The sequence below is a fragment of the Rattus norvegicus genome, chromosome 17 (genome assembly GCF_021556685.1).
Source record: "Rattus norvegicus strain SHRSP/BbbUtx chromosome 17, alternate assembly SHRSP_T2T, whole genome shotgun sequence".
Lineage (NCBI taxonomy): Eukaryota > Metazoa > Chordata > Mammalia > Rodentia > Muridae > Rattus > Rattus norvegicus.
This window is the reverse complement of record NC_141550.1, coordinates 70,559,472-70,584,670: the sequence shown is the minus strand read 5'-3', so window position 1 is coordinate 70,584,670 and position 25,199 is coordinate 70,559,472. Positions and strand designations below refer to the sequence as shown.

General features: G+C 46.7%; 1 protein-coding gene across 3 annotated transcripts in view; it reads right to left on the bottom strand.

The window, feature by feature from the left end:
* Pfkp (phosphofructokinase, platelet) overlaps window positions 1-24,200 on the bottom strand; it is a 64,296-nt gene extending 40,096 nt beyond the window's left edge. For 2 of the 3 annotated variants that reach the window (XR_015640960.1, XM_087591423.1), the window contains exons 1-2: window positions 24,015-24,174; window positions 9,314-9,387 (exon numbers count right to left, since the gene is read on the bottom strand). Coding sequence is in view for 2 of the 3 variants with exons in the window: in XM_087591423.1 (XP_087447549.1) it covers window positions 9,314-9,387; window positions 24,015-24,126 (186 nt within the window). In the remaining variant the exon portion in view is untranslated. 3 annotated transcript variants of the gene reach the window in all.
* Between the last annotated feature and the right edge of the window lie 999 nt (window positions 24,201-25,199).

Below are 25,199 nucleotides of genomic sequence, written 5' to 3'. Positions count from 1 at the left end.
AATCAAAATCAAAAACCTCTAAGTTCATTTCTATAATGAACATAGGAAGATAAGGGAATGAACAGTTAGAAGTCTCAGTGCACTCTGGGTCCATGTGTCAGGTCCTACTTCCCACTGTGATGAAACAGATCCTGCCTAGGGTGGCGTATCTTCTAGGGTGGAGTATCTTCTAGGGTGGAGTATCTTCTAGGGTGGAGTATCTTCATCCAAACTCTCAGGCTGCTGAGCCGGAGAGAAAACAGTGAAGGCTGCAGCTAGGGTAGCATCACAACTCAGGAGCTCTCCCAGAAAAGCAGGACACAGAGTTACACTCACTGAAGGGCTGGGATACAATGTAACACGAAGACCTGCCAAGCTCGCACACAAAGGCTCATTGAGTGAGATAAGGTCTGCACTCAGTGGTAAGAGAATGTGGTCCCAACGTGCACTTTGGAGAAGAGGACCAGCGGGAGGTTCCAAAGCAACCAGAAATTGTTTCGGGTCTAGAGCAGGTACCCCTTTCCTGGCATCAATGTCCTGTAGCATCCACACTCGCAGAACTGTTCCCCACTAGGCCATCACAGACCGTTTGACCACTTAACTATGCTACACATATGTTCCCTTTCCTCTTACTCTTTTAACTTAAATGTTGGGCTCTGTTTGTTGGTGCTCACGCACCCCAGACTAGGCCTGAATTTACTGTGAAGCTGAAGATGACCTTAAACTACCTCCCATGCAGTAGAGTTACAGGTGTGCACTGCACCCGCACACCCCGCTTTATTTGGTGCTAGGGATTAAAACCAAGACTTCCTGTGTGCCAGGCAAGTATTCTACCAACCATTCTATACACATAACCAGCCCAAAATACAGACTCGATACTCTAAAAATTGATTTACTTATTTTTTTTTTACAAAGGGTTGTGCTACTTAGAAAACAAGATATAGATAGCCTAGATATGTTCGGCAAAGGAATAAAGTCAAAGGAAAATTCAAAAAAGAAATGAGAAAAGAATGGCTTCGTTACTATTGCCTTTAAAGCTTCCACCCCACTGCACCCATGGGAGCTTGCTAGGAAATGACTCGGGTTTTTACTGCAAAGTCATTGTGCTCACATCATATCAGAGAGAGAGAGAGAGAGCTGCCACCTGCAGCTTTAAGCTGCCTTTGACTAAAAGGAAGAGATTAACAAATTGAGAGAACTAATTTTACCCTTTTCATTCTCATGCAGAAAGTGAGATCCTTTTTTTTCCTATTGAGGCAGAAGGCTAAACACTTAATGTAGCCAAAACATTTTCTAAAATTCCATTTTATACTCTTACCTTCAAAGCCAGTTTTATGACTCACCTAGGAAAGCAAACCTCTGAGCCTTTTAAAGTTCACATTCAGAAGAAAGATTACTACCAGCTTTGTTAATACCTATTCAGAGGCTATGGGACCTGGGCTGGTTCTATCACAGCCATCCTCCAGCAGAAGTTCTCCTGTCAGGCAGTTCACTCCCAGGAAAATGTAGGCCACAGGCTCTGAAGTATTCTGAACAGCACCAGGTTGGGCATCCGTGGCTCCCCACTGATTCTGCTAGTACTTAAGGGTCCTTGTGACTACTCTGCCGAGTCATGTGCTGACTCCACTAGAAACAAAGTAAGACTCACTCACAGAGGGTTTTCAAAGTGATCTCTCTTTTTTATTTTTTAAAAATTAAAAGACCATATGGAAGATTACCATCTCATATTAAATTGGACCTTTCATCATTTTCCTTTTTCCTGACCTCTCTACAACCCTTCCTTCCTACTGCTCTCTCTAATTCATAGCATGTGTGTGTGGGCATATATATATAATATATATAATACACATATATACACATATAGACACAATTATATATATATATATATATATACATAAGAGTACATACTCCTAAATATATATTTCAATAGACATGCTAACATAAAAGAGAAACTAATAAGACCTCAACTCTACACAAAGAACTATAAGCTACTAAGAAATAGTGAGGTTTTTAAGACCTAGTCTTCCCAAATTGGTTATCCAAAACCGTGAAGTCAAGCAAACACTGGGCCAGCTTTCTAGCCTCACCCCCTTTAATTTCCAAGACAAGATCTCACTCTGCACCCCAGACTTGTCAGGGCCAAGCTAGACTTGGATTCATGGGAATCCTCCTGCTTCAGCTTCCTGACGCAATTACGTGCATAAATCACCACATGGGTTACCATTGGTTTTTCAAGTTCTGGATCTTGGCTTGGTTTTACCCATGCAGAACCTAAGTAGACAGTGTTCCCTTCTCAACCTGGAGGGCTCTGATCACCTCTCTCCCAAGGGCACTGAACTAAAGTAAAATACTTCACAGCCACCCATTTAAAAAAAAAAAATGTACTCAGTGGCTTAATTACTTCATGGAAAATTCCTATAAGGAAAGAAGCCATAGAGTCAGTCCTTGGTAAAGCTGGGTCAGTTCTAAAATAGATTAGAGCATGGCATGACATTGTATGGTCCTGTACTTGGAGCTTGAGCAAACCACTAACACACTAACTTCATTTATTTCGGCCTTTGGCATTATTAGATTTCCTTAAGCCAAAGCAAACAATTTCAATTGCAGGAAAGCTGTGAACCTAAAAGCCACAACAGGAAGGAGGTGAACCAGCCTTCTACCATGATCACAGTCAAATCTACACGGCTGATCCGGACACCAACATCCTCAATGGGAACTCACTCAGCTTCACTGAGAGTGACAGTGCAGATGGCCAAATCAGGGAGAGAGTCCAATTTGACAATGTTAAGTGTGTCTGGACGGTCTGAAAGCAAAACCAGCACTGATGGCCGTAGGCCTATCAGTCAGGTATGAGGTCAGAAATGGCATGGGGCGTATGAAGTTAGTATAAGAGCTAGCATAGTTTAAGCATTCAAGGAATGGATGAATGAATGAATGAATGAATGAATGAATGAATGAGGAGGGGAGGGGAAGGGAGGGGAGGGGAAAGGAGGGGAGGGGAGGGGAGGAAGGGAGAGGAGAGGAGAGGAGAGGAGAAGAAAGGAAAGGAAAGGAAAGGAAAGGAAAGGAAAGGAAAGGAAAGGAAAGGAAAGGAAAGGAAAGGAAAGGAAAGGAAATATCGCTTGCCCCTGAGGCTATTAGCAACACTCCAGACACATCCTAGCCAGTGTTCCAGTGGAAAGGGCAGACATTAATTATATGAATTGGCCTTTTGTAAATCAGTGAAAGTTAGCCAGTGTAGCTAAGAGTCATGCATGTTAGTGCAAGGGCTGGACCTGACAGGGTGTGTGCAGCTGAACAGCCTCTCAGGAGACAGCATATGGGGCTGCAATACAGCTCCACCCTCAAGCACCACTGCTATTAGTTTTAGGCAGATGTAGAGGTTAAGTAGCTTAGGTATTAAGGATGTTCCAATGTACAAATAGTTAAGTTAAAAATCCCAGAGGCATGCTTGAATGAGTTGTGGGTAACAGTGCTTCAAGGTCGAAGCACTGACAGGGGCAGTGGAAGCCAGCACGAGAACGGGAGTGGCATTTGAGGACAGCAATGAACCAAGAGATGCTTTCAAAAGTCAGCCCGGACACGGTGATGTGTTTTCAATTCAAGGAATCCTACCCACTGGCTTTGTCCGTGCATGTCAAGAGCACGAGAATCATCCAGATTGCAGCCCAAAGTCACCTCTGTGCTCATTTCTCCAGGTGTGGGTCCACCATCTTACCCAGGCTGACAGGGCGAGTACACTTCTGAATAAAAAGAGCAGAGGCTAGAACGGGGTTTTGTGGATTTTTCTGTCATAAGCTTAGCATTCCTTACTTGAAAGGCCAGGAGTTGGGAGCTCGTTTTACAGGAGAATGAGAGCTCCAGCAAAGTGAGGGCTGGGGAGGAATCTGCATTAGGAAGGGGAAAAAATGGTGCCAATCCACAAGTTAGGGATTCTTCTTTCCCTTTATTTCTTTGACGTTCATCTTTCTGTTTTATTTACTCACTTGGGGACAGTCTCATGCAGCACCGATTAGGCTCAAACTTAGAGGTTGCCCTTAAAATTCCTGTTCTTCCTGCCTGCACCTCCAGCGAGCTTCCAAGTTTACACTGTCGGGGATCAAAGGCGAAGCAGCAAGCAGGCTAAGAGAGCACTCTCCCACCTGCACCACACTCCCCAGCATTCGTCAGGATATTAACTAGGCAGGGGTGGTGCTCAGGGCCTGAAACCAGAGAAGCTGAAGTGGCAGGCTAATTGTTTACATTCAAGATGAAAAGCCCGGCTGGTAGAAACCAGAAATAGACACGTCAACTGAGAGACAAGGACAAGCAGAGACCCTCAGGCCACTGGAGCCACAGGGAAGATGACGTTGGTTCCATTTTGGTCAGTCTGTGAGGCATGGCAGTGTCAGAATTTGGGATTAAAATTTAGGATAGCAATAAGATTAACGGGACTTGGTTTTGGGGTGGGCAATGAGTTGAGCTTGGAGAGTAACTATAAATGACTGCTAATACACAATATCAAACTGCTGTCTTTCATGTAATGATACAAGCCACTTAGGTTACCTTTTTTGTAAAGTCTCTAAGAATGCTTCTTTGAAAATCTGCAAAAAACCTTCCACAATAGGACATGAAACCCACACAATAAACTAAAAGCAATGAGAGTCCCGTCTGTCTTCTTCAGATAGGTTAGTTTCATTTTTCCTATCCTGGGTTAGACCCAGGCAGCCTGCTCTGGACATGGTCTTTCCTGAATGTATTGGTCTTGTCTTACCACTGCTGCCATGGCCTTCTGTGGGCTATTAAGCCATAAAACAAAAAAAACAAGAAACTTAAGAGCAACCAAACGGGGTGGGGGGTGGGGAGAGAAAGTAATAAACAACCAGCTCACTGCATAAGAAAAACTGGGTTAACCCACCAACCCATCCCATCTCTCCTGGAATGGAGCCCAAGACTCCACACGCACCACACGTACGCCTGACCCAGATCCATGGGCCTGCAAAACAGCAGCCAGATGGGGCAGCTCAGCCAAGCAGGTGCCAGGCCTTTGCGGGAAATACCAGACTTTTCAGGTTCATCATACATTTTTCACGCACTTTCAGAAGAAGAGAAGAAGGGGTGGTGGTGGTGGGGAGGAGCATGAGGATAAGCATAGAGAGAGAAACAGGAGAGGGAAGGAGAGGAACAGAGAAAGGGGGGGTGGGGGAGTGAGGTGGGTGGCAGGGGTGGTGGGGTGGTGAGGGAACCAGGAGAAGAACTCATTGTTTCATTAATACTAACTAATCTGTTTAACTGTTCCAATCTTCTGGCAACCTTGGCAGTTCTAGGCAAACAGAAACTAGAGCATTCATTGTTGTCTTTTATAAAAAAAAGAAAAGGAAGGCCAGGGATATGTTTGGTAGGGCGAGGTATGGTGTGGTGGAAGGGGGTGCCTCAGCGGGTCCCTCTGAGGTACCAGCCACACTACAGGTGTAGTACGGAATAGAGTTTATTTAGGACATGGGGAGGGAAGTCGAGAGGGTAGTAGAGACAGAGAAAGGCAGAAAGAGTGTGTAGATGAGTAAAGGCTGACCATGATCACATGGAGAGAGAGGGGGCAGGAGAATGGGGAGAGCAGGGGCATTGGGGGAGCCGGGGGAAGAGGATAAGACAGCAAGAGAGCAAGAGGGGGCAAGCATCCTCTTTTATAGTGAGTCAGGCATTCCTGGCTGTCGCCATGTAACTGTAGGGCAGAGCCTAGAAGAAATGCTAACATACATGAAACAACGTGTTGGGATGAATCACTAAGTGATGCTTCAAAACATAATCCCAGCACCTTTCTAAATTCAAATCAAATAGATTGAGAACAGTAGTCCCTTGTGAGAGGGACTATGCCTCCCGGGAACACAGCCACCTCGAAACGATCTTGACCGATCTTGACCTTTAGAACTATTGGGAGGAGGTGCCTCTGGCCTCGACTGGGTAGAGGCAGAATGCTCCTTCACGCCCTGCAGTGCTCAATACTTCCAGTGCCCACCCTTGAATGATCTTTCCCATCCCAACGTCCACACAGTGCTGCGTGAGGTTAGGAAAGAAGCCTCAATCTTGGGGACAGCTCATGAGTCCCAGGTCAGGGAGTTCATCACTTCAGTCACATGCCTCAAGTCTGTGCCTGGCTGCAAACCAATGGAGTCAAAGGCAAGTGTGTCTTCTTGCCCTGCAACCAGCCGGCAGCCAGCCCCTTCGGAGGTAGTGCTCGAAACTATTCCACATGTTTTCTCCCAGTGAGGGGGTGAGACAGAAGGGCTTTGTTTTCTTCCTTCCCTTTCTTTTCTCTTTCCTCCCCTTACCTCCCTCCCCACCACCCCATTCTTTTTCTGAGGTTTGGAGGCAAGAACTTATCCGAGGCTGGCCTGGAACTCACTAGGTAACCAAGGATGCCTTTGAACTCCTGAAGCTTCCCTGCCTTCATCATATCCAGCCCAGATATGACTCCCCTGGGTCAAATGAGGTCACAGGATCAAAGGGTTAATGCACTCCTTCCCAGGCACTGTCTGGGCTGCTTGCTGTGGATCCAGTGTCCTACCTAATCCCTGGAAGAGCTGTGCTAGGACTCTAAAGGTTTGGATGTTCAAAGGCAGTGTGGATGTGACCGCACATGTGACTCTGGGTGACCAGGAGCTCAGGGGAGGCCATCCCTGCAGGTGTCGGCTTCTGTACAGAAAGGTACAGCCCCTCACACCAGGTAAGTTGAGCCAAGATAGTTTTCAGCCTCGTTTCAGGTCACCAGGGCTTTGCTGTCAACAAGTGGGTAAAAGCTAACAGATGTGGGGGTTCTTTTTCGTGTTCTAAAATTATTGAAGCACAAGTTTTACATCTACAGTGGACTGCTTACTGCTACTCGAGGGAAGAATCTTACTCATGTGCCAAGTCCACAGCGCCATCGCCCTCGCTCCCATAACGAGGCTTCCAGAGTCTTAGACTGAACATTTGCTCATTTCCCCAGCTCAATCAGAGCAGTTTGAAGAGTGTGTAAGGCAATCTAATAAACCCTGTCTTATAGCCGTACATTGTTGGTTCTGTTTCTCTAAGGAACTCGGAAAACAATAGTGCAGGGGATAAATCCGGTTAACCTCAAAAGAAAGATCAAATGTCTTCCGCTGTAGGCTGACAAGATGTTCTTTCTTTCAAGTCTTTAATTTGTGAAATGTGCAGAGTCTGGTAGACACTGGTCTGGAGTTTATTTAAATATCACCAGAACTCAGACAGATAAGGCGGGATATGACAGAACAAAGTACAGACACAGGACATAAGAACTACCCATGCGGGGCATCTGAGGGAGCACTGAGAGTTTACCAGACAGTAAAGTTAGACCCTCACACAGACATAGCTTGTGGTCTCTTCCCCAACTAACACTCAAAGACAGAGTTGACTTTTAAATGGACCAGTGGGTTTCCCAACATTGCTAGAACTGACACGTGGGGCCCATTGGTTCTTCAAGGTTGAGGGCTTAAAAGGTGTTAGGCAGGGTTCCACTGTAACCTTCTGGGTGCCAGGTACAATCATCTCTCTAAGAATGAGATTATCAAAACTGTCTTCAAGCGATGGCAAACACCCTTCAGTACAAGTCAGAAGTAACTAGGTAAGCTTGGGGGGGTGGGGGTGGGGGTCTGTTATAGGGCTGAGCTCCTTCTGGCCCTACAAAGGACTGAACAGTAACTTGGAGAATGCCAACTGTTTAGGGGAACATTTGGTTTAACTGTGAAGTAACAGAAATATCTGACTTCCTTCCCTCATACAACCTACTGAGCCCCCAGCAAGATCAAAGCAGTGACTCATGTGGAGCTTTCTACTTTCCTCTAGGTGCTCAGCAGCTTGTAGCCAAGAGCAGAGGACACCAGGGCTGTGGCCTGTGTAAAGAAAATCACATGGGCTCCTAGGAGAACCTTCTGTAGACTCTAAGTCCCTAGTAAATTTGAAAGTGCTGCTAATTTTAACAAGAAACCTCATCTGGCACTGCTCCAACCCCAGAGAGCTGGTGAAAGCCACATTACTTATTAAGAACTGCTCTTGGGCCAGAATGCACAGTTTTATCTCAAGGCTCAAGGCAGGAGAGAAAGGCAGAGAGAGAGAGAGAGAGAGAGAGAGAGAGAGAGAGAGAGAGAGAGAGAGAGAGAGAGAGAGAGAGAGAAAGGGAGAGGAGAGGAGAGGAGAGGAGAGGAGAGGAGAGGAGAAGAGAGGAGAGGAGAGTGTGAGTGTTAGGGGAGGTGGGAGAGCTCTGAAACAGAAGCAGAAGGAACAATGTAAAGGCCCCAACTGAAACGGGGCTGACACTTGGATCCAGATAACTTGTGTAGCAAGTTCTTACCACACAGAGCCATCTCCTAAGCCTTGAACTGATCTGTTTAAAAAACAATTCTTTTGCATTTTGAGCCCCATTTGACAAATACAAAATTTACAAATATAAAATGGTGTTCCTTATAGTTCTGGAAATAAAGAGGCTCGGTACATGGTGGTTCCTTCTGGTTCTCGTGCTATAGATTTCCTAAGCTGCCAGGACCTGAAGCACCAGAGACAAAGAGCAGTTTTTTGAGTGTGGTTAGTTATTGTTACTGAGTTTCAGTTTGTGTCAGTGATGATGGTTTCATTGTGGCATTTTCATACATGTTTCTCCTCATTCATTGCCCTCCTCTCGCTCCTGTCCTCTTACCCTTCATGCTAATCCCCCATCCCAACATCTTTCTACTGTCCTCGTGTCATAGGTATTTTATCACCTTCTCTCCTGGTCCTGTTCTATGCCTTTAGATGTCTTCTTGCTGTCATATCACACACACACACACACACACACACACACACACACACACACACACACACACGCACACGCACAGGCACATTGAAAATCTAAGATCTGCCGGAGAACAAATGTATTCATCTTTCTGAGGCTAGCATTTAACATGGTGATTTCCACTTGTATCCACTTCCAGACAAACTCATGATGTCGTTTTTTATTTGTGCAGCAATAAAGTTCCATTTAACCCAGATTCTTCACCGTGAAGCCAAGACATGACCAGGCACTGGGGTGTGGTGTCGGCTTCACATTCATGATGGAAAGCTCAAAAGGGATGGCTTTCTATTTCTGGTCCTATTCTTTGAGATCAGCTCACACGTTGACATCCTCATAATCATTGACCCAGCAATCAAGACCAGGAAGTGGATACCAGCATGACTTTTGAGCTGTCTTATCTCAGTTTCCTTCTCACTCCTGGTGCTCAGCCAAGGGAAGCAGTAAGAGAGAGAGACCGGTGAGCTCAGGGCTGTGAGCAAGTGGGTGGGGCAAATTCCCCAGTGAGAGACAACACAAATGGGAAGCACTGACCTCGTATATAAAGTACACTTTGGCCCCCGTGTATATTCCCATGCGCACCACAGCACGGACAGCAGCATTCATGCCTGTGGAAGGAACAGAATCAGTTGTCAGTAGACAGCGTGTGGCTGGTTCACCAAAACCTTGGTTAACTGCATGTGCTTCTGTTTCCTTGTGGGCTGTGACTGTGACACATATACTTCAAGGATTAGTACAGTGAATACAAACAACTGGAAACCAGGGAACCCCGCATATTGGGGTTCATCTAAGGGTGGGGTTCACACTGGAAAAAGAGCCTGGGATATTTTTAGTTTGGAGTATCACTCATCATCTTTCTGTGGCTTTTCCTTTTTTGAGACTAGCTCGAGGCTGACTAAAGCTTCCAGCTCCCTAGCCTCCTGGGTGCTAGGATGGCAGTGTGTGTTCTGAAGCACAGAATACTAGGCAACTCCAGACAAACACTAAGGAAAACGGATGGCAGGTTTTGAGGGCCAAACTCAAAGAAATTAACACCGAAGGTAGCAATGGGTCTGTGACTTGAGGAGAAGCTGAATAATTATTTTATCCCTAGATATTGATGTAATAAAAAAAGTCTTTATTATAAAACAAATCTTGGCATTTTTTTCATTAGAAGAGGAACTAAGACAAGTCAACCTCCTTTTTTTTTTAACGATTTATTTATTTATTTTATGTATATGAGCACACTATAGCTGTCTTCAGACACACCAGACCCCATTACAGATGGTTGTGAGCCACCATGTGGTTGCTGGGAATTGAACTCAGGACCTCTGGAAGAGCAGTTGGTGCGCTTAACTGCTGAGCCATCTCTCCAGCCCCGACAAGCCAACCTCCACACATCCTTAAGAGAGACCAGGGGCATTTTGTACACTTAAAGAGCAGCAGCGAACCATGTGTTACAATGGAAGGCTTCTGGCTCGATTTACTTTCCACGGGGGCAGTTTTTGGAAACTGAAAACTGGCTTGAGTATCCTGCCAGTGGCGTAACAGTTGAAGGCCCTTGCATCATCTTAGCTCGGAGTCAAAGGTCCAGCAAGAGAGAAGGAACAAGGTAGAAGAGCCGTGCGCGGCAGGATGGAGCCTTCAGCCTCAGAGTGGAAAGCAACCGGGCTCTCAGCCAAGTCCCTCCGAGGCCACCGTTCTCTCCAATTCTCCCATCCTGTGTCTTGAAATTTGGGGAGACAGCTACCAGACATAGACATGCTACACTACAGAAAGGCGACAAAGGGACGGTTTAACTGAATAAGTGCACACATGAAACCGGAGCCAGGGCAATAGCTCCGTCCGTAGAGTGCTGCACAAGATGGCGGCCTGAGCTCTGAGCGCTACCGTCCATGTAAAGAGCGAGCACCACAGTGCGCCTGTAGTGCTGAGGACCAGGTGAAGACAGGAGGGTTACTGGGACTTGGTAGCTAGCTACTCTGTCCGCTTCAGTGAGATGGGGATTCATTAGCAAACCCTGCGTCAAAAAATAAGGTGGAGGGACATTAGGGGAGTCACCAGACCTCTGGCCTACACAGTAAATGGGTGCGTGTGCACGCATGTGCGTGCGCGCGCACGCACGCGCGCGCGCGCACACACACACACACACACACACACACACACACACACACACACACACACTTCCCTCATCTTCACTTCTGCAAATCACTTAGAAATATGTGCAAGCGGGGTTGGGGATTTAGCTCAGTGGTAGAGCGCTTGCCTAGCAAGCGCAAGGCCCTGGGTTCGGTCCCCAGCTCCGAAAAAAAAAAAAAAAAAAGAAAAAGAAAAGGGGAAAAAAAAAAAAGAAATATGTGCAAGCCTTTATCATGTAAACCCACAGCCTCAATTTTGCCTTCCACTGAAATCCTATTTTGGAAGCTGAGTAGTAGTCCTCTCTGGCATAAGATACCATGTATCACCCAGCAGTGGTGGCACATTCCTTTATTCCTGGCCCTCAGAAGGCACAGACAGGTGGATCTCTCTGTAAGTTCCAGGTCAGCCTGGTCTACAGAGTGAGTTCCAGGACAGCGAAGGCTACATAGAGAAACCCTGTCTTGGAAAAAAAGAAGATATCCTGTATTATTGATTTTGGCTTCTAATCACACATAAGGAGACAGCCGTGAAGGCACCCACCCCTTAAAATATTTGGTAAGGCTCTCAACTGCTGTGTCCTACAGAGTCTCGTCCTTGTTCTTGGACTCAGCAATGTTTGAAGAGTTTTTGGCCAAGAGAGTGACTTTTTTTTCTAGATGTATATATACATGTGCCAAGCTCCTACTCTGCAAGGGTCCAAGGGAAGGGAACCCAAACTGGGGTGTGTGTGTGTGGGGTGAGGGGGTCCTGGCCACACCCTGAGGATTCTCCTGCTATTTGATGTCAGGGAGACAACCCTGTGACAGCTGCCTGCCTGCTTCGCCCCTGATACGGATACCGAGCCCTGAGACCCATTTCGCGGGGGCTTGTGACGACATCTTCCCCTGACCCTTCCATGCTCTTCCCCTGAAGCCCTCCCTTAACTTCCTAGTTCTGCTTCTCCAGTCCCCTACCCACCTCAGACAGAACTACCTGCCCCCTCTGTAGACATAGATGTCTCCTAATGATATAAGCATCTCTCCAAGGGAAAAGTGAGCTCAATCTCGATTTCTCTCTCTCTCTCTCTCTCTCTCTCTCTCTCTCTCTCTCTCTCTCTCTCTCTCTCTCTCTCTCTCTCTCTCTGTCTCTCCCCATGGCTCCTGCAGGATGGCTGTGGTTCTTCTAGGGCTTTCTACTCCAGCAGTAATCACCTAATAGACCACTAGGTGCCGGAACTATAGGAACCCTTGTAAATGGGTGATACAGTGCTCTGGGCAATGATACCCTGGACTCTTTCGCTCCTTCCTTAAAGACTTCATTTCCACAAGATTTTTTTTTTCCAGAAATTTATTTACTTGAAAACCCTTGGGGGTTTGAAAAATGTGTTCCAAAAAGAGGCAGAAGGAAGAAGATGGCTGAAAGCTGAGAGTAAGAAGGAAAGGAGGAAGCTGGGTGTGATGGAGAAGACGACTCCATTCCTTCTAGAATCCAGTGGGTGGGGTGGGGTGAGGGTGGGGTAGGAGCAGAAGGAATCTTCTGCAACCACTTCACACAGGAGATTCTCCTGATGACCTCCAAACTCACCAGGAAAGAGCATGCTTACACTCAAGCAGGTGACCTCAGGCCCAAGGCAGGCTTCCTAAGGCTGGGGCCTACATATGCTGTATCCCTCCGGGGCTTCTCTAGTAGAGCTGAGAGTTTGTGTTTCTCCCTAGTTCTTGACTGTCTCCAGAATCCTTTGAGGGGCACAACCACCATCCTGGTCATTTGGGTGAGATTCTCTCAATGCCTCTAAAGGCAGCCCATTACCCCAAACCCCCACCCCCAAATCGTGAAAGGGCCCAGCCGGGGCTGGCTGAAACCTCCTGGGGAAGCCTGGGGCTCTATAAGGATAACAACATCAATCAAATGGGAAGTTGTGATTTCAGTTCCCTGTACTTTAATCAGGAAGCTTCCGGTTTGTTTTCGTACTTCAGAATCACCAAAGGCACAAGTTTCACAGAAGAAAGCCTACCCGGGCCAGAGTCCTGTCTAACTGCTAACGAGATTCTAGGCCCCGCTTTGGAAGGGATACAGTCAGTGGGGCAGAGGGCTGCATCGGAGTGGCTCCCTTGGGTAGAAAGCAGAATGACATGAACCCCAGGAAGGCTAGGAGAAGGGCGGACAGAGATCAAAGAGCAAAGAAAGAAACCAATGTGTAGACCGGCATCCTTATAATTTGGGTTTTATAGTCTTCTGGGTAAACATCTGTGTTCAGTCATTTGGCTTACGGTTGTCCTCGTCCTTGGCCACCTGGTCATTTGGGACAAAGACAGATTCAAGGGTTTCCACTCACATTCAACCTACTGTTTCTCCAGAACATAGTCTTCATTCACTCATTTGTTTAGGTTTTATTCTCTGACCAGGGAGTCAAAACAACCTTCCAAGGGGGAAACATCATCTTCCTCCTAAGTAATAAACATGGAGTTTCGAAAGAAGTCTAAATCCCAGTCCAGGGCTCCCAGGCTTGGAACCTTGTCAGCGGGAATAAAGATAATCTGAGGAGACAACCGGGCCCCTCCCTTCGTCTTTCAGATTATTCAAACAATGGACCCTAAGGAATTGGAATTTCCCCTGGAATCTCTTGCATAAGGAGAAAGGCTGGGGCTGGAGAGATGGCTCAGAGCTTAAGAGCACTGACTGCTCTTCCACAGGTCCTGAGTTCAATTCCCAATAACCACATGGTGGCTCACAGCCATCTGTCATGGGATCTGATGTCCTCTTCTGGTGTGTCTGAAGACAGCTACAGTGTACTCAGAACATAAAAGAAAGAAAGAAAGAATGAATGAATGAATAAATGAATAAATAAATAAATAAATGAAGAAAGGCTTGGTGTCAGTGTTTTCTCTCAGAAAGATCGGCACATACTTCTGCTAACTCGTCAGAACACATTGCAGGTAGCAGGGTATGGCGTCACCGCGGCACTTGGAAGGCAAGAGACAGTGTCTGTGAGTTCAAGGCCACCCTATGGACAAATAAGTTCCAGGACAGCAAGGGCCATTATACAGAGAAGTCTGTCTCTCAGAAAAACCAGAAAGAAAAAGTGCAGGAGGGACTGTAGCCTACACAGAGGTTAAGTCATCACCAAGGGGCATGACCACACTAGACCCGGACCGATAAATTTGGCTCATTTCTTATCTTCAATTTAAGCCTAAACCTGGAAGGAAGTCAAACATGGGGCAGGGCAGGGCAGGGCAGGGTGGGGCAGGGTGGGGGCCGTGGATGAACTTCGTTTCTCCTCTCAGGTGTGGTCACTTGGTATAAATCTCCTTCATCTGCTTTTCACTATTAGTGTGTTTAGTTGGCTTAATGAGGTCTGGGGGCAAGAGCCCAGTGTGGCACTGCCCCTAACTACACTAGCAACAAGTATAATCTTATAGAACTAAAACTAAATAAACGTGGAGACAACAATGATGCTGTTAGGTGGGAGGGGTGTGTGTGTGTGTGTATAGATGTGTGTATGTGTGTGTCTGTGCATGTGTGTATGTGCATATATGTGTGTGTATGTCTGCATGTATATGTGTGTTTAAGTGTGTGTATGTGTTATGTGTATGTCTGTGCATATGTGTATATATGTGTATGTGTATGTATGTCTGTGGGTGTATGTGCATCTGTGTATGTGTGTACATCTGTGCACATCTATATGTACGTGTGTGTGTGTGTGTGTGTGTGTGCCTGAAGAGAGGTGTGATGGAAAGGGGTAGACACAATATCAAACAGCTTCTCCCTGAAGCACAGAGAGAAGCAAGGACAGCCTCACTCCTTTCCTTGAGGCAGAGTCTTTCATTCAAAGGCCACGAAAAGGTAGAAATCCAAGTAAATCTCTTCTCAGGCAAATGTCCCATGGCAAAGGCTTCCTTTGACATTCTGCTCTGACCACACATATGCTGTGAGGCATGTGAAAGGGACAGCTTGAGGCAAAAGGGCTAATGACCCACCTCATCCAACCCTACACGTGACCTACAGATACCTCGGGCCCACAAAGTAGTACACGTACTATATACCAACTAATAAAACTAACGGAGGACAAGAAAAATATTGTCTAATAAAATCCTACAATAATTTGAGCTCATCTTTTCACCATCTTTGGGATGGGAAGAAAAATCTCAACCTCCTCATTTAACCAGTTGGCCGTGCAAGTGTATCCCACAGTTCTTACAGTCATTCATTTAGTGATCTCCATTATTTCACTTCCTTTTGGAAGGAGACCGTCAAGGCGGCTCAAAGGGGTTACTAGCTTGTCAAAGGCACAGTTGTGAGGAGCTGGAGGGATAACAGAGGCTAAGAGCCTCTTCTACAGAAGACCAGAGTTTGGCTCTGAGCACCCATATATTGTGGCCCACAACCACCTCCTCCAGCTCTCGGCATCCTACACCCTCTTCTGGTGTCAGCAGCAACCCACACACCTGTGGCAGTCATTCACATAGACACACATACACATGAAGCAGATACACATAAGTAAAGCAGAAAGGTCTTTATAATAGGTGGACATAAAACATGCCCTACGTTATTCTTGCTACTGTAGTTACTCATTAAGTTCTGTCTCTATATGACTATGACATTGACATGGACGGGGCGTGTATGGAGGAAAAGAATTCAGGAAAAGCCTGGCTCCCTCGTGGTTATCAAGCTTCGAGTCACCCTGACCCCAGGTCCAAGAGTCAACATCAGTTCCATAAGCATGTTTTCATCTGCCCGGCCATCACATGCACCTCCCATGTATGTAAATTGAAAGTCTATTCTTCGCCAAGGACTACTGGGTGACTTCACTGACATAACGGGGAGATCCTGTCCCTCCGGAGCTTAGTACAGTCAAGAGAGCACAAACAGCAGTAGTGTAAGCATGTCAATCAAGCCCACGGATGGGGTTTGGGAATTCAGCTCAGTAGGAAGAAGAAAATCTGGAGACCCTGGGCTTGGCCTGCCACAGGAGTAAAGGAAGGAAGGAAGAGATGAGAAGACCATTCATTCTGTTGATAAAGGACAGACCCAACAGCATACATCTGCAAACCCAGCCATTGGAGGAGGAACCCATGAAAAAAGGCAGAGCCCGGGGGCTTATAGGTCAGTCAGTCTTGCTAACACAGTGAGCTCCAGGTTCATTTAACATACAAGTGTCTTATAAAATGAGTGGAGAAGTGACTGGGAAGGATCTCCCATGTCCACTTCCACACAAGCATGAGCATACACAAAGACACAGATATACAGATATACACACACATACTGACACACACATCCTTGCTGCATGAATGAATAAATAAATACATAAAAATTCATAATAAATACTATCAAAACAGCATAACTGCTAAGAAGAAAAATGACCAGCAGGGTGGTACAGGAGACTGGGAGCATTGAGGATTTGGGAAGCACTATCGTGGTTAACCAAGAGCTTCTCTGGAGAAGTGAGCAGCGGTGTTTGAGAGAGAAAATAAAGTGGAAGAAGTTAGCCAGACAGACAGATGGAAAATACTGGAGGTCCTGAGGGTTCATAGTGTGAGGTATCCCACTGTCCACAGCAGACAGAGAGCTTTTTAAAAAGTAAACTATTTTCTAATTTTATATATCTATGTGTGTGTATTTTTGATAAATGTTCCTCCCTCGTTATATTCTTATCCTCTTCCCCCTCTCACCAAATCCCTTCTTCCCAAATCCTCTCCCTTCCTGTGTGTATTTATACGTGTGACCTGATAAATGCAACTAGAGATTTATGCAGGAACATGGGTGGGTGGGTATTTGACGGTTAAGGTTCGAGTGTCAGTGGCTATATCACTGAGGAATATGATTCCCCCTTGCACAACTTTACTACCTATAACTCCTATGAGAGAGTCGGGGTCTTATCTACAGCTCTTCCATCAATGGTGGGATGCAGATGGGCCCACCCTTGTGCCGGAGTTGTGCTGTTAGCCCCTGATACTGTGGGTGCATGTACAACAGCCATGTCCTGACTGTCAGAGAGCAGTTTACAGCACTCTTTCCCCCTCCTGTTTTTACATTCTCTCCTTTTCCTTGAGGAATAGAAGACCCATTTTTTTGAGAATCTTTTAAATGTAGGTGATAACACACCATTATAACTCTCTAACCATAGTGCCCATCAAGGGTAGCCTCTGGTCACATGTGTTTTGTCCAGATTTAAATGGTCTACTATTAATGACACTGCACACTGATTCCGGTCTTAATGTGGGAAATAAAACCTCAATAAGCAGTGCAGTAAGAATATAAAATACACACACACACACACACACACACACACACACACTCAATTTCACTTTACCTCTCTTTCTATTACTTTCATTACTGTGGCTACTATGTCACTTATAATTACCTGTAACATACAGACTACAATGCAAACCTTAATGTGGTTGGGCAGAGATGCTCTTGAATCTATACTCAACAACATGTAAAGTATTGTACATAGCTTGTCCGTATATCAGATACTAACGAACACACTGGAGAATGCTCTATATCAGGAGCTGACAGGACCTCCTTCCTAAGGAATTTTTCAGTGACTTGTTTTTCTCTCTTCTGCCTGTTTGTATGTTTGTTGCTATTGTAAGGACCTCTGAAAAGGCTGTATTCTCTCACCAGCCTTCCTATACCTACTTCTCTCATGTACCATCAATATTGTCTCAGCAGATGAGTTCTTGACTGTCCTGTACTCCCACCTACTCAAAAGCCCTTCGGTGTCAATGGTAGCATCCTGTCAGTCACATGCCCCACCCACCCCACCTCCTCAAGCCTCCATCAGTAACTTCCTGTTTCTTCTGAGTCACTAAACTCCAGTTCTCTGCCTCTCCGTTCCACAAAGTGACCTCTACCAGAGGCAGCCAGTAGACTCAGCATGGCTTCCCCAGGTCGCACCAGGTAAATCCAAAGTCTCTACACTTGGCCTGCTCTGGCTCCGACCTCACCCAGGACCACTTCTGCCCATCCCCCATGAGGCCTGTGGCTCCCTGGCCTTGGGCTACTTCCTGCAGCTCATTCCAGGCATTTCAAGGTTCTGATGGCCTCTGTAAAAAAGTAGCTTGCGCCACTCCTGACCCCTGGTACAAGGTCCTTCTTAGTATCCCTCTGAGATACACAGTCCTTTGCTTCGTGCTATAACAGTGATATCAAGAGGACTCCAGGGTTCTACCTAAGGGTTCACCCATTCCACAAACTGTTCCTGGGTGGAATGGTGATACAAGAGCATAAACGATCTCAATAATAGTAAAACCAGAATGAAAAGATACAAGACGGAATGTCTGCCTGGGACAACTACACGCCCACCCCTTTCAATAGTTCCTAATCAGAAAACTAACAGGGTCACACAGTTAGACAATGGACATTATAGTATAGAATCCTCTCAGTCAAGATACTAGCCAAGTTCACAAAACTGTTAACAGTGGGCAGCTAGGTTGATGTATTAGGGAAGCCTCCCCGGGGGAGCCTGGGCTTGCAGACTCCCCATGGATTCCTGAATCTTGTCTGTGGTCCATAATCCACCTGGGGATAGACTGATTAGCAGGGAACTCCAAGTACACATGGCCAGCCTTTCACAGATGTATCCTGTCATCATGTGAACCTTCACAGCATCTTTTGGGCCCTCCTGGGACAGTGCTGTTAGGGGTCCAGAACAGATTGGCCTTTCCTCCTTGACACTGTATCCTACTTTTGCCTGAAGATGTTAGGTGATAGGGTGATTGGTGACTACAGGCTGCTGGTGGGGAAAGGAAATGGAGAAAGGCAGAGATGGGGCACTCTGTCTGCTTCACCTTGAAAATCAAGAAAACCCTATTGCTATGCTAGTACACAGAAGACTGGGCCTATAAATAAGTCGTAGTCTAGGGAGACTGTTCTGCTCTGTTTTAAAGCTTCATTCAGCTAGACGGGCACAATTGCTATAATTCCAAGCAAAATACAAGGTGTCGAAGCCCTACAAACGCACAGGCTTCTGGGAGGAATCCAGCTTCCATGGAGAGACTTGGTAACCAGTCAAAAGACCAGTCAAAGCTTGTTGAAGAGTTTAACTCAAAAAGTGACTCAGCTGCTTGCTGAATTCAGCCATCTGCTCTCCATCCCTGAGTACTCTGTTTAACGCAATCATGTAATGATTGTGATCGTGAATGCGGCTTTGTAGTGAATGCAGCTTTGCAGTCCGACATCTGTCTTCAACCTCATCCTCTTATCTCTAATTCTGATGGCTTTTGATAGTAAATCAATAGATCAAAACTTAAACTGTCCCTGATAAAAGCCTCCGAGTTCCCACCAATGGAAGGCATGCCTCAGGGTTTCATCTTACTTACTCTGAAAAGGCAACAAATTATCTAGCTTTCACAGGTCATAGGAACACATGCCACAAAAAGATACTTGTCCTCCGAGAAAAAACATGCACCAAGGCTTGGGGAGCAGCCCAATTGTAAAGCACTTGCCTGACTTGTGCAAAACTCCCGGGTTTCATCCTCAGAACCAGGAAATAAACACTATGCTGTCAGACAAAGCCCCTACTCTCTGATGGAGTTTGCCATATATTTTTGCTCAAATAATATTTTAACTTGGAAAAATCCACTCTCAGACAGGCAGAATGTTAGGATAGTAAGCATATGTGCTTAGGTAATTTGCTTACACAAATTATGCACGCGTACGCATGCAGACACATGCAGACACATGCAGACACACACACACACACACACAGAGAAAGAGAGAGAGAGCGCTATGGAGGTCACATGTCTATTGTTCAGAAGGTCCTTTCGCATATACTGACGGCTTATAAAATCACAGTTATGGGTAATGACAACTAGGGCTGTTGTGTGAGTATTCAATGAACACAGACTTGCTTTGATAATTCTCCAGGAATCCATTTCAAGACCCTTTCAGAAACCAAATTAAGGAGTCTGAAGTCCATCTATAAAAATGACAGAAGACGCCAGGTGGTCGTGGTCCCAGCACTCAGGAGGCAGGGCCAGGCAGATGGATTCTCTGTGAACTCAAGGCCAGTCTGGTCTAGAGTGAGTTCTAGGACAGCCAAGGATACACAGAGAGACCATGATTGGGAAAACAAACAAAAATGACAAAAGTGTTTATGCAACCTTGCACATCTTCCCATGTGCCTTGAAGCATCTCTGAATTATTCACCACAGCTAGCACACTGCAAATGGCAAGCACACGGTTATATGCTGTATTCATCAGGGGGAAATGATAGCAAAACGGGGTCGGTATTTTAGTACATGCTACATTTAGAAATATATACTCAACCAATGCCTGTCATCATTAGCAAATGAGAAACCTACACATACAAAAGGCAGAGTGAATGTGCAAAATAGAGGAACCAACTGGGCACCTGGGTCAAGTCTATAGGCATCTCCTGCTTCTAACTGCACTTTTAAAGGTCTTTAGTATTGCTAGTGGTTGGTACCTAACTACTTAAAGGCCGAAGGAGTAATTCTGATTGGTGAGGGCTTTATTCACCTGAAGGCGGTACAAGTATTCTCCCTGTGGCTTCTCATTGGTGATTCCAGGTGGGAGACAGTCAACAAATATCACAATGCCTGCTGTCTGCCATACCAGCAGACAGCTGCACTGAGGACTCTACAGTCAATAGCACATTGTATCTGTACCCCAGTCAACAGCACATTGTAACTGGATCCAGACTACAGCCACAAGGTCTGCCCCTGACACTCACTTCTTGGGAACTTCAGAAAACAGTTCATCTTAAACTTCACTGACTCATGCACCAGGTGGGGATAAATCGGCACCCAGACTACTTCAGCCTACCCTACAACAAATGGTCTTTAATGTCTTTAATAGTCTTTAATGTCCACAGAGCCCAGAGAGATTGATGTAGAATCTAAGTAGGTGTTTTACATTAATGTTGGTGTCTCCGGAAGACAGCTGAGCCCACCCATGGATTCTGACTAAACTGAATGCCACCATACACCAGACCTGGTGAGGCCACAATGTAGTTTTTTAAGTTATCACATTAATTATTGATTTATTTGTGTGTAGGGAGGGGCTATGAACATGCCATGGTTTGCAGAAGTCAGTTTCCCCTTCCACCATGTGGAACTCAGAGACTGAACTCATTGCGCTTATCAGCAAACACAATCTCCCCACTAAGCCATCTCAGAAACATGCCACAGTGTATCCAAAAGCGGTAATTATTTTTGTACAGGACTTAGTACTGCCTGCAGATGGGTACTTAGTTATAATAAACTTGCCTATCTAGCAATGCCAGATTATTGGTGAATTTTCAGTTTTATTTTATAATGGAACAATATACATTTCTTTGGAACATGGAAGTCTCCTGTTGCTTTCATATTGGGTATTAGGTTACATGGTTTTAGTTACCTCACTGTTGCTATTACTTCAAAGAAAGAGAAGGGCATTTATCTGCTGTGCTAACAAAGTGCGGTTTTATAGAGAGAGACCCACACACTTCAGTTAAAAGAGAATTTGGGGGTGAGATTTCATAAAGTATCATTTAAGTCCTGCTACCTCGAGGTATGAACCTCATGGCCTTCCTAAGTCACTTATCTCTGTCAATCTCTCTCCTTACCTGTTAAATGAAGAACTCCGGATGTATCCTGGGGTCACATAATTAGGCACAGAGATGAGAACTATAAGGCTTTGGCGTATAAGATGTCTAGAATACGTACTGCACTAGCCATGGTCATTTCAGTATAATATTATACTATCATCCTGTCCGTGTCAGATTTGAATTTGCTGCACCCACACCTCTGGCTATGAGCAAACTCCTTTCTCAGGAAAATTCAGGTACTGATGCAGTCAAGAGGAAATGGGGGAAAGCATGAGGGGGCAATGGACATCTTTCACCCCAGGAATAACACTGTTCAGTCTAGGTGCTCTGCGCATATGTCTCGAGGGAGAATTTTCCAGGATAAAAAAGAAATGCAGGCCCAGTATAGTACCACGATAAAACATGACTATTTACTCAAGTTCGTAGAAAGTCCAGGCTTGAGCCAGTTGTGAGCGTGCTCTACCAGAGCTCAGTTGTAACGAGGGATAGTAGACAATATCACCTGTTAAGCTGAGAGCACCCTTCTTTCATGGATCTGGTACACTACTATCCCAGCGATGTTCAAATGTAATTTTTGTTCTCAGAGACTCCTTTGCCACAGTAGACGCCAAATGGATTTAAAATCCAGATTCCCCCCAGTTCTCAAAAATCCAAGATAAGAAGAAAAGGAATCAAAACAAAACAAAACAAAACGGAGTTTCTCTCAAATCCCCTAGAATCTCGCAGAGTTGCCCACGGGCTAGATATTTCAGGAACGTTTTTGGACAGGGATTTGAAAATGACAAACCGTCAATATTGGTTGGCTAACTGACCCAGGATGTTAATTCTGAAATAAAACCTTTATTGCTTAAGCTTGCAGCCCCAGTTGCCATAAGCGTCTACCTATAGTGGGAGTGTCTTCTTATCTTGCCTTAGCAGGGTTCTGTGTAAGCATGCTATTTTCCAGCCTCCGGTGTATCACAGCATGCTCTGTTTCTGGGAAATCAGCCCTACCTGAGGAAACATTTATACAGAATCTCCTTACGAAAATCCTAGTATTACTCCAACCCGGCTTTCTGGGGAGGAAGGCGGGACTAGTGGCCTATGGTGACTAATGTTGCCATTGGCTCCTTTAAGATAATGGGAGGGAGAACACTGGGGACCCCTCACTGGGCAGACCCAGCTTCCGGTGTTTGTGAGCCAGTTGCCCTGAGCCTCGGAGGCTACACTAACGTGAGTGAGCCGGTGTGGAAGACCTAGACCTGGAGCACACGGGAGGCGACGGGCCGGGCATCACGTAGGCTCCCACGCGGGGTGGGGCGGTGCCCTAAGCAGCTCCCCAACCTGCCGCACTGGCGCCAGCTCCGCCCCGCTCAAGGTCGAAGGGAAGGTCATCCGTGTGGTGGGCGGAAGGCAAGGACACCGGGCGCCAACCCTAAGCCTCCCCTCTAGTGCTGGCTTAGAACGAGGGGAAAATGAAACATGGCATTTGGAGTCATCTAGAGCAATGGAAAGAACTGAAATCAAAAGCAAAACCTGGCTGACAGAATTGTCTGCAACTGGCGCAAGCTCAAGTCTTGAAAATGTAGGTCTCGCTTCTAGTGACTGTCCCCATCAAGAAATTAGCACGAACTAGGAAAGCCCTCACTGTTCGAGAACCCCAGCGCCCCCACGTGTACCCTGGCTGGGAAATGGTATAGTCACCCCATTGCTCTTATATTTTAAGTATTCTCTTAGTTTATCAAATCCAAGCGTCCAGAATTTGAGTTCTTTCAGCTCTGAAATCAATCCGGTCATTGGGAGAAAAGGGAAGCCTGGAGCTGGTACTCAAGTGAGGGCTGATGACGTCCTGGAGTCCCTGCTTCCTGGTCTTTCCCGTCCCGGGGAACCTGGCCCGGAGGGCCTAGTGACCCATTTTAGTTTTCAGTTTTGTCACCACAGGAAGGCGACGGGAGAAAATCTTTTAAAGGATCTCCCTAGTGAAAACACGAGACGCTGCCTGGTAGCCAATGCCACACCCGGAGGATCCCCTGCGTCCCCCCGCCCCCCACAGCTGCGCATCCCGCAATGCAGCAGCAGAGAATGCTGCCAGCACCGCGTGGGAGGCAGGACTGGACAGGAGGCGCTGTGGGGACCCCGTTGTTTTTCCTACGAGTCCCAGGGATTAGGGTGGGGCGGGAGCTGTGCCATCCTTATCGTCGCCCTGTCCTTAATTCCAGGAAAAAACGCCAGACTCTATCATATGACCCAGACACTAGAGGACCCCATTGGCTAGCTCAATTAATAAATTTGGGGATGGAAAACTGGTTCATCGTGAGAATGAAGGATCCTATAAAGGATATCCTTTATCCTTTGCACCTCACCACGCAATGGGGCTCTATGGTCGCTCCTCAAACACCCTAGCTGTTCCTAGCTTAGGGCTTTTCCTACTCCTGAGCCACCGGTTCTCCTCGGCTCTCACAGGTCATTTTCACCAAGCCCTTTCCGCATACTTTGTCCCAGATCCACCTCACTCAACGTTTTTCCTCAGCTCTCCCTTCTCTTCCCACCCGGGTTATCCTCCACTGAATCCCTCGCCTCCCGCCCGGGGACCGGGGACCGGCGCACCTTGGGCATCCCCGCCGCTGGTCAGGACACCGATGGCTTTGCCATCCCCAGAGAGGTGCTCCAGGTACTTCGGAAAGGAGGTGCTGGACGTCGAAGAGTCCTGGTCACTCATCTTAAGGAGGTCGTGAGATGCCGAACGCTACCGTACTCAGCAAGCACTGAAGCCTTGTCCCACGCGCGCCAGCCTTGGAACCGCTGCCCCGCCTACACCCGCAGGAGCCGCCCACGCCTCGCCCGAGCGCCAATGGGCTGTGGCGATAGGCGGGACTCATGCAAGGGCGGGGTCTGTCGTGTCTAGGATTCTGGCACACAACAGGAGGGGGTGATCAGGTTAGTGTGCAACCGCGTAGTGTTAGAGATGCGTCGCTGTAGACCCTGAGAGGTGGAGTCGGGTGTGAGGTGCCATCTCAAGTGGGGGATGGAGGAATCATCGCCTGGTAGAGAGCCCATAAGTGGACGGCAGCTCAGCTGCGGGGATGATTCCGCAAGTGGGAGCAGAGCCTGCCAGCCCACCACGTGAGCGCAGAGGCTCGTGGGGCGCCCATCACCCCCACCTGCTCTAGCTGTTAGGGTGGCGGTTGAGGGAGCCCAGAGGTCTGTGCAGTAGCAGAAGCACGCGCCTCACTTCCGGCAGTGTTCTTTCCTGGCCTGGCAGTCAAAACAGTAGGGCGCTTCAGCATTTTTGTTCTATGTCCGGGAGCCACAGAATCCTCCAGGTTTCACCTCCACTCTGAAATCAAGAAAGATGTGAGTAGATCAAGTTGTGTCACTGACTGTGGAGAAGGGATTCGGTGTAGAATTCTTAGACACACCCTCAGCAAGCAGGCCTGAGTACTAGATAATCCAAAAGAAATGGGAGATGGTGCAACAAAATAGGCTTGTCAGGGACCCCTCAGGTTCTACTAGAAACTACCAAAGAAAAGTATCCAATCTGGGGTTGATTTTTGGTTATTTTGGAGATACACCTCCTGAGGGTCTCTGTGCTGTCTTGGAGCTTAATCTCTAAAAGCACGGAGATCCCTTCTAAAAGCAGCAGTCACCCTGTGAATAAGACCTCAAAAGCCACCAAACTAGATGGCTCACAGAAGGAGCCGGGCGGGGCGGCAGCGCTGAAGGAGCCTCCTTCCTGTGCAAATGATACATGTTGAATACATAGAAAAATGGGAGACAAAATATCAAACTAAG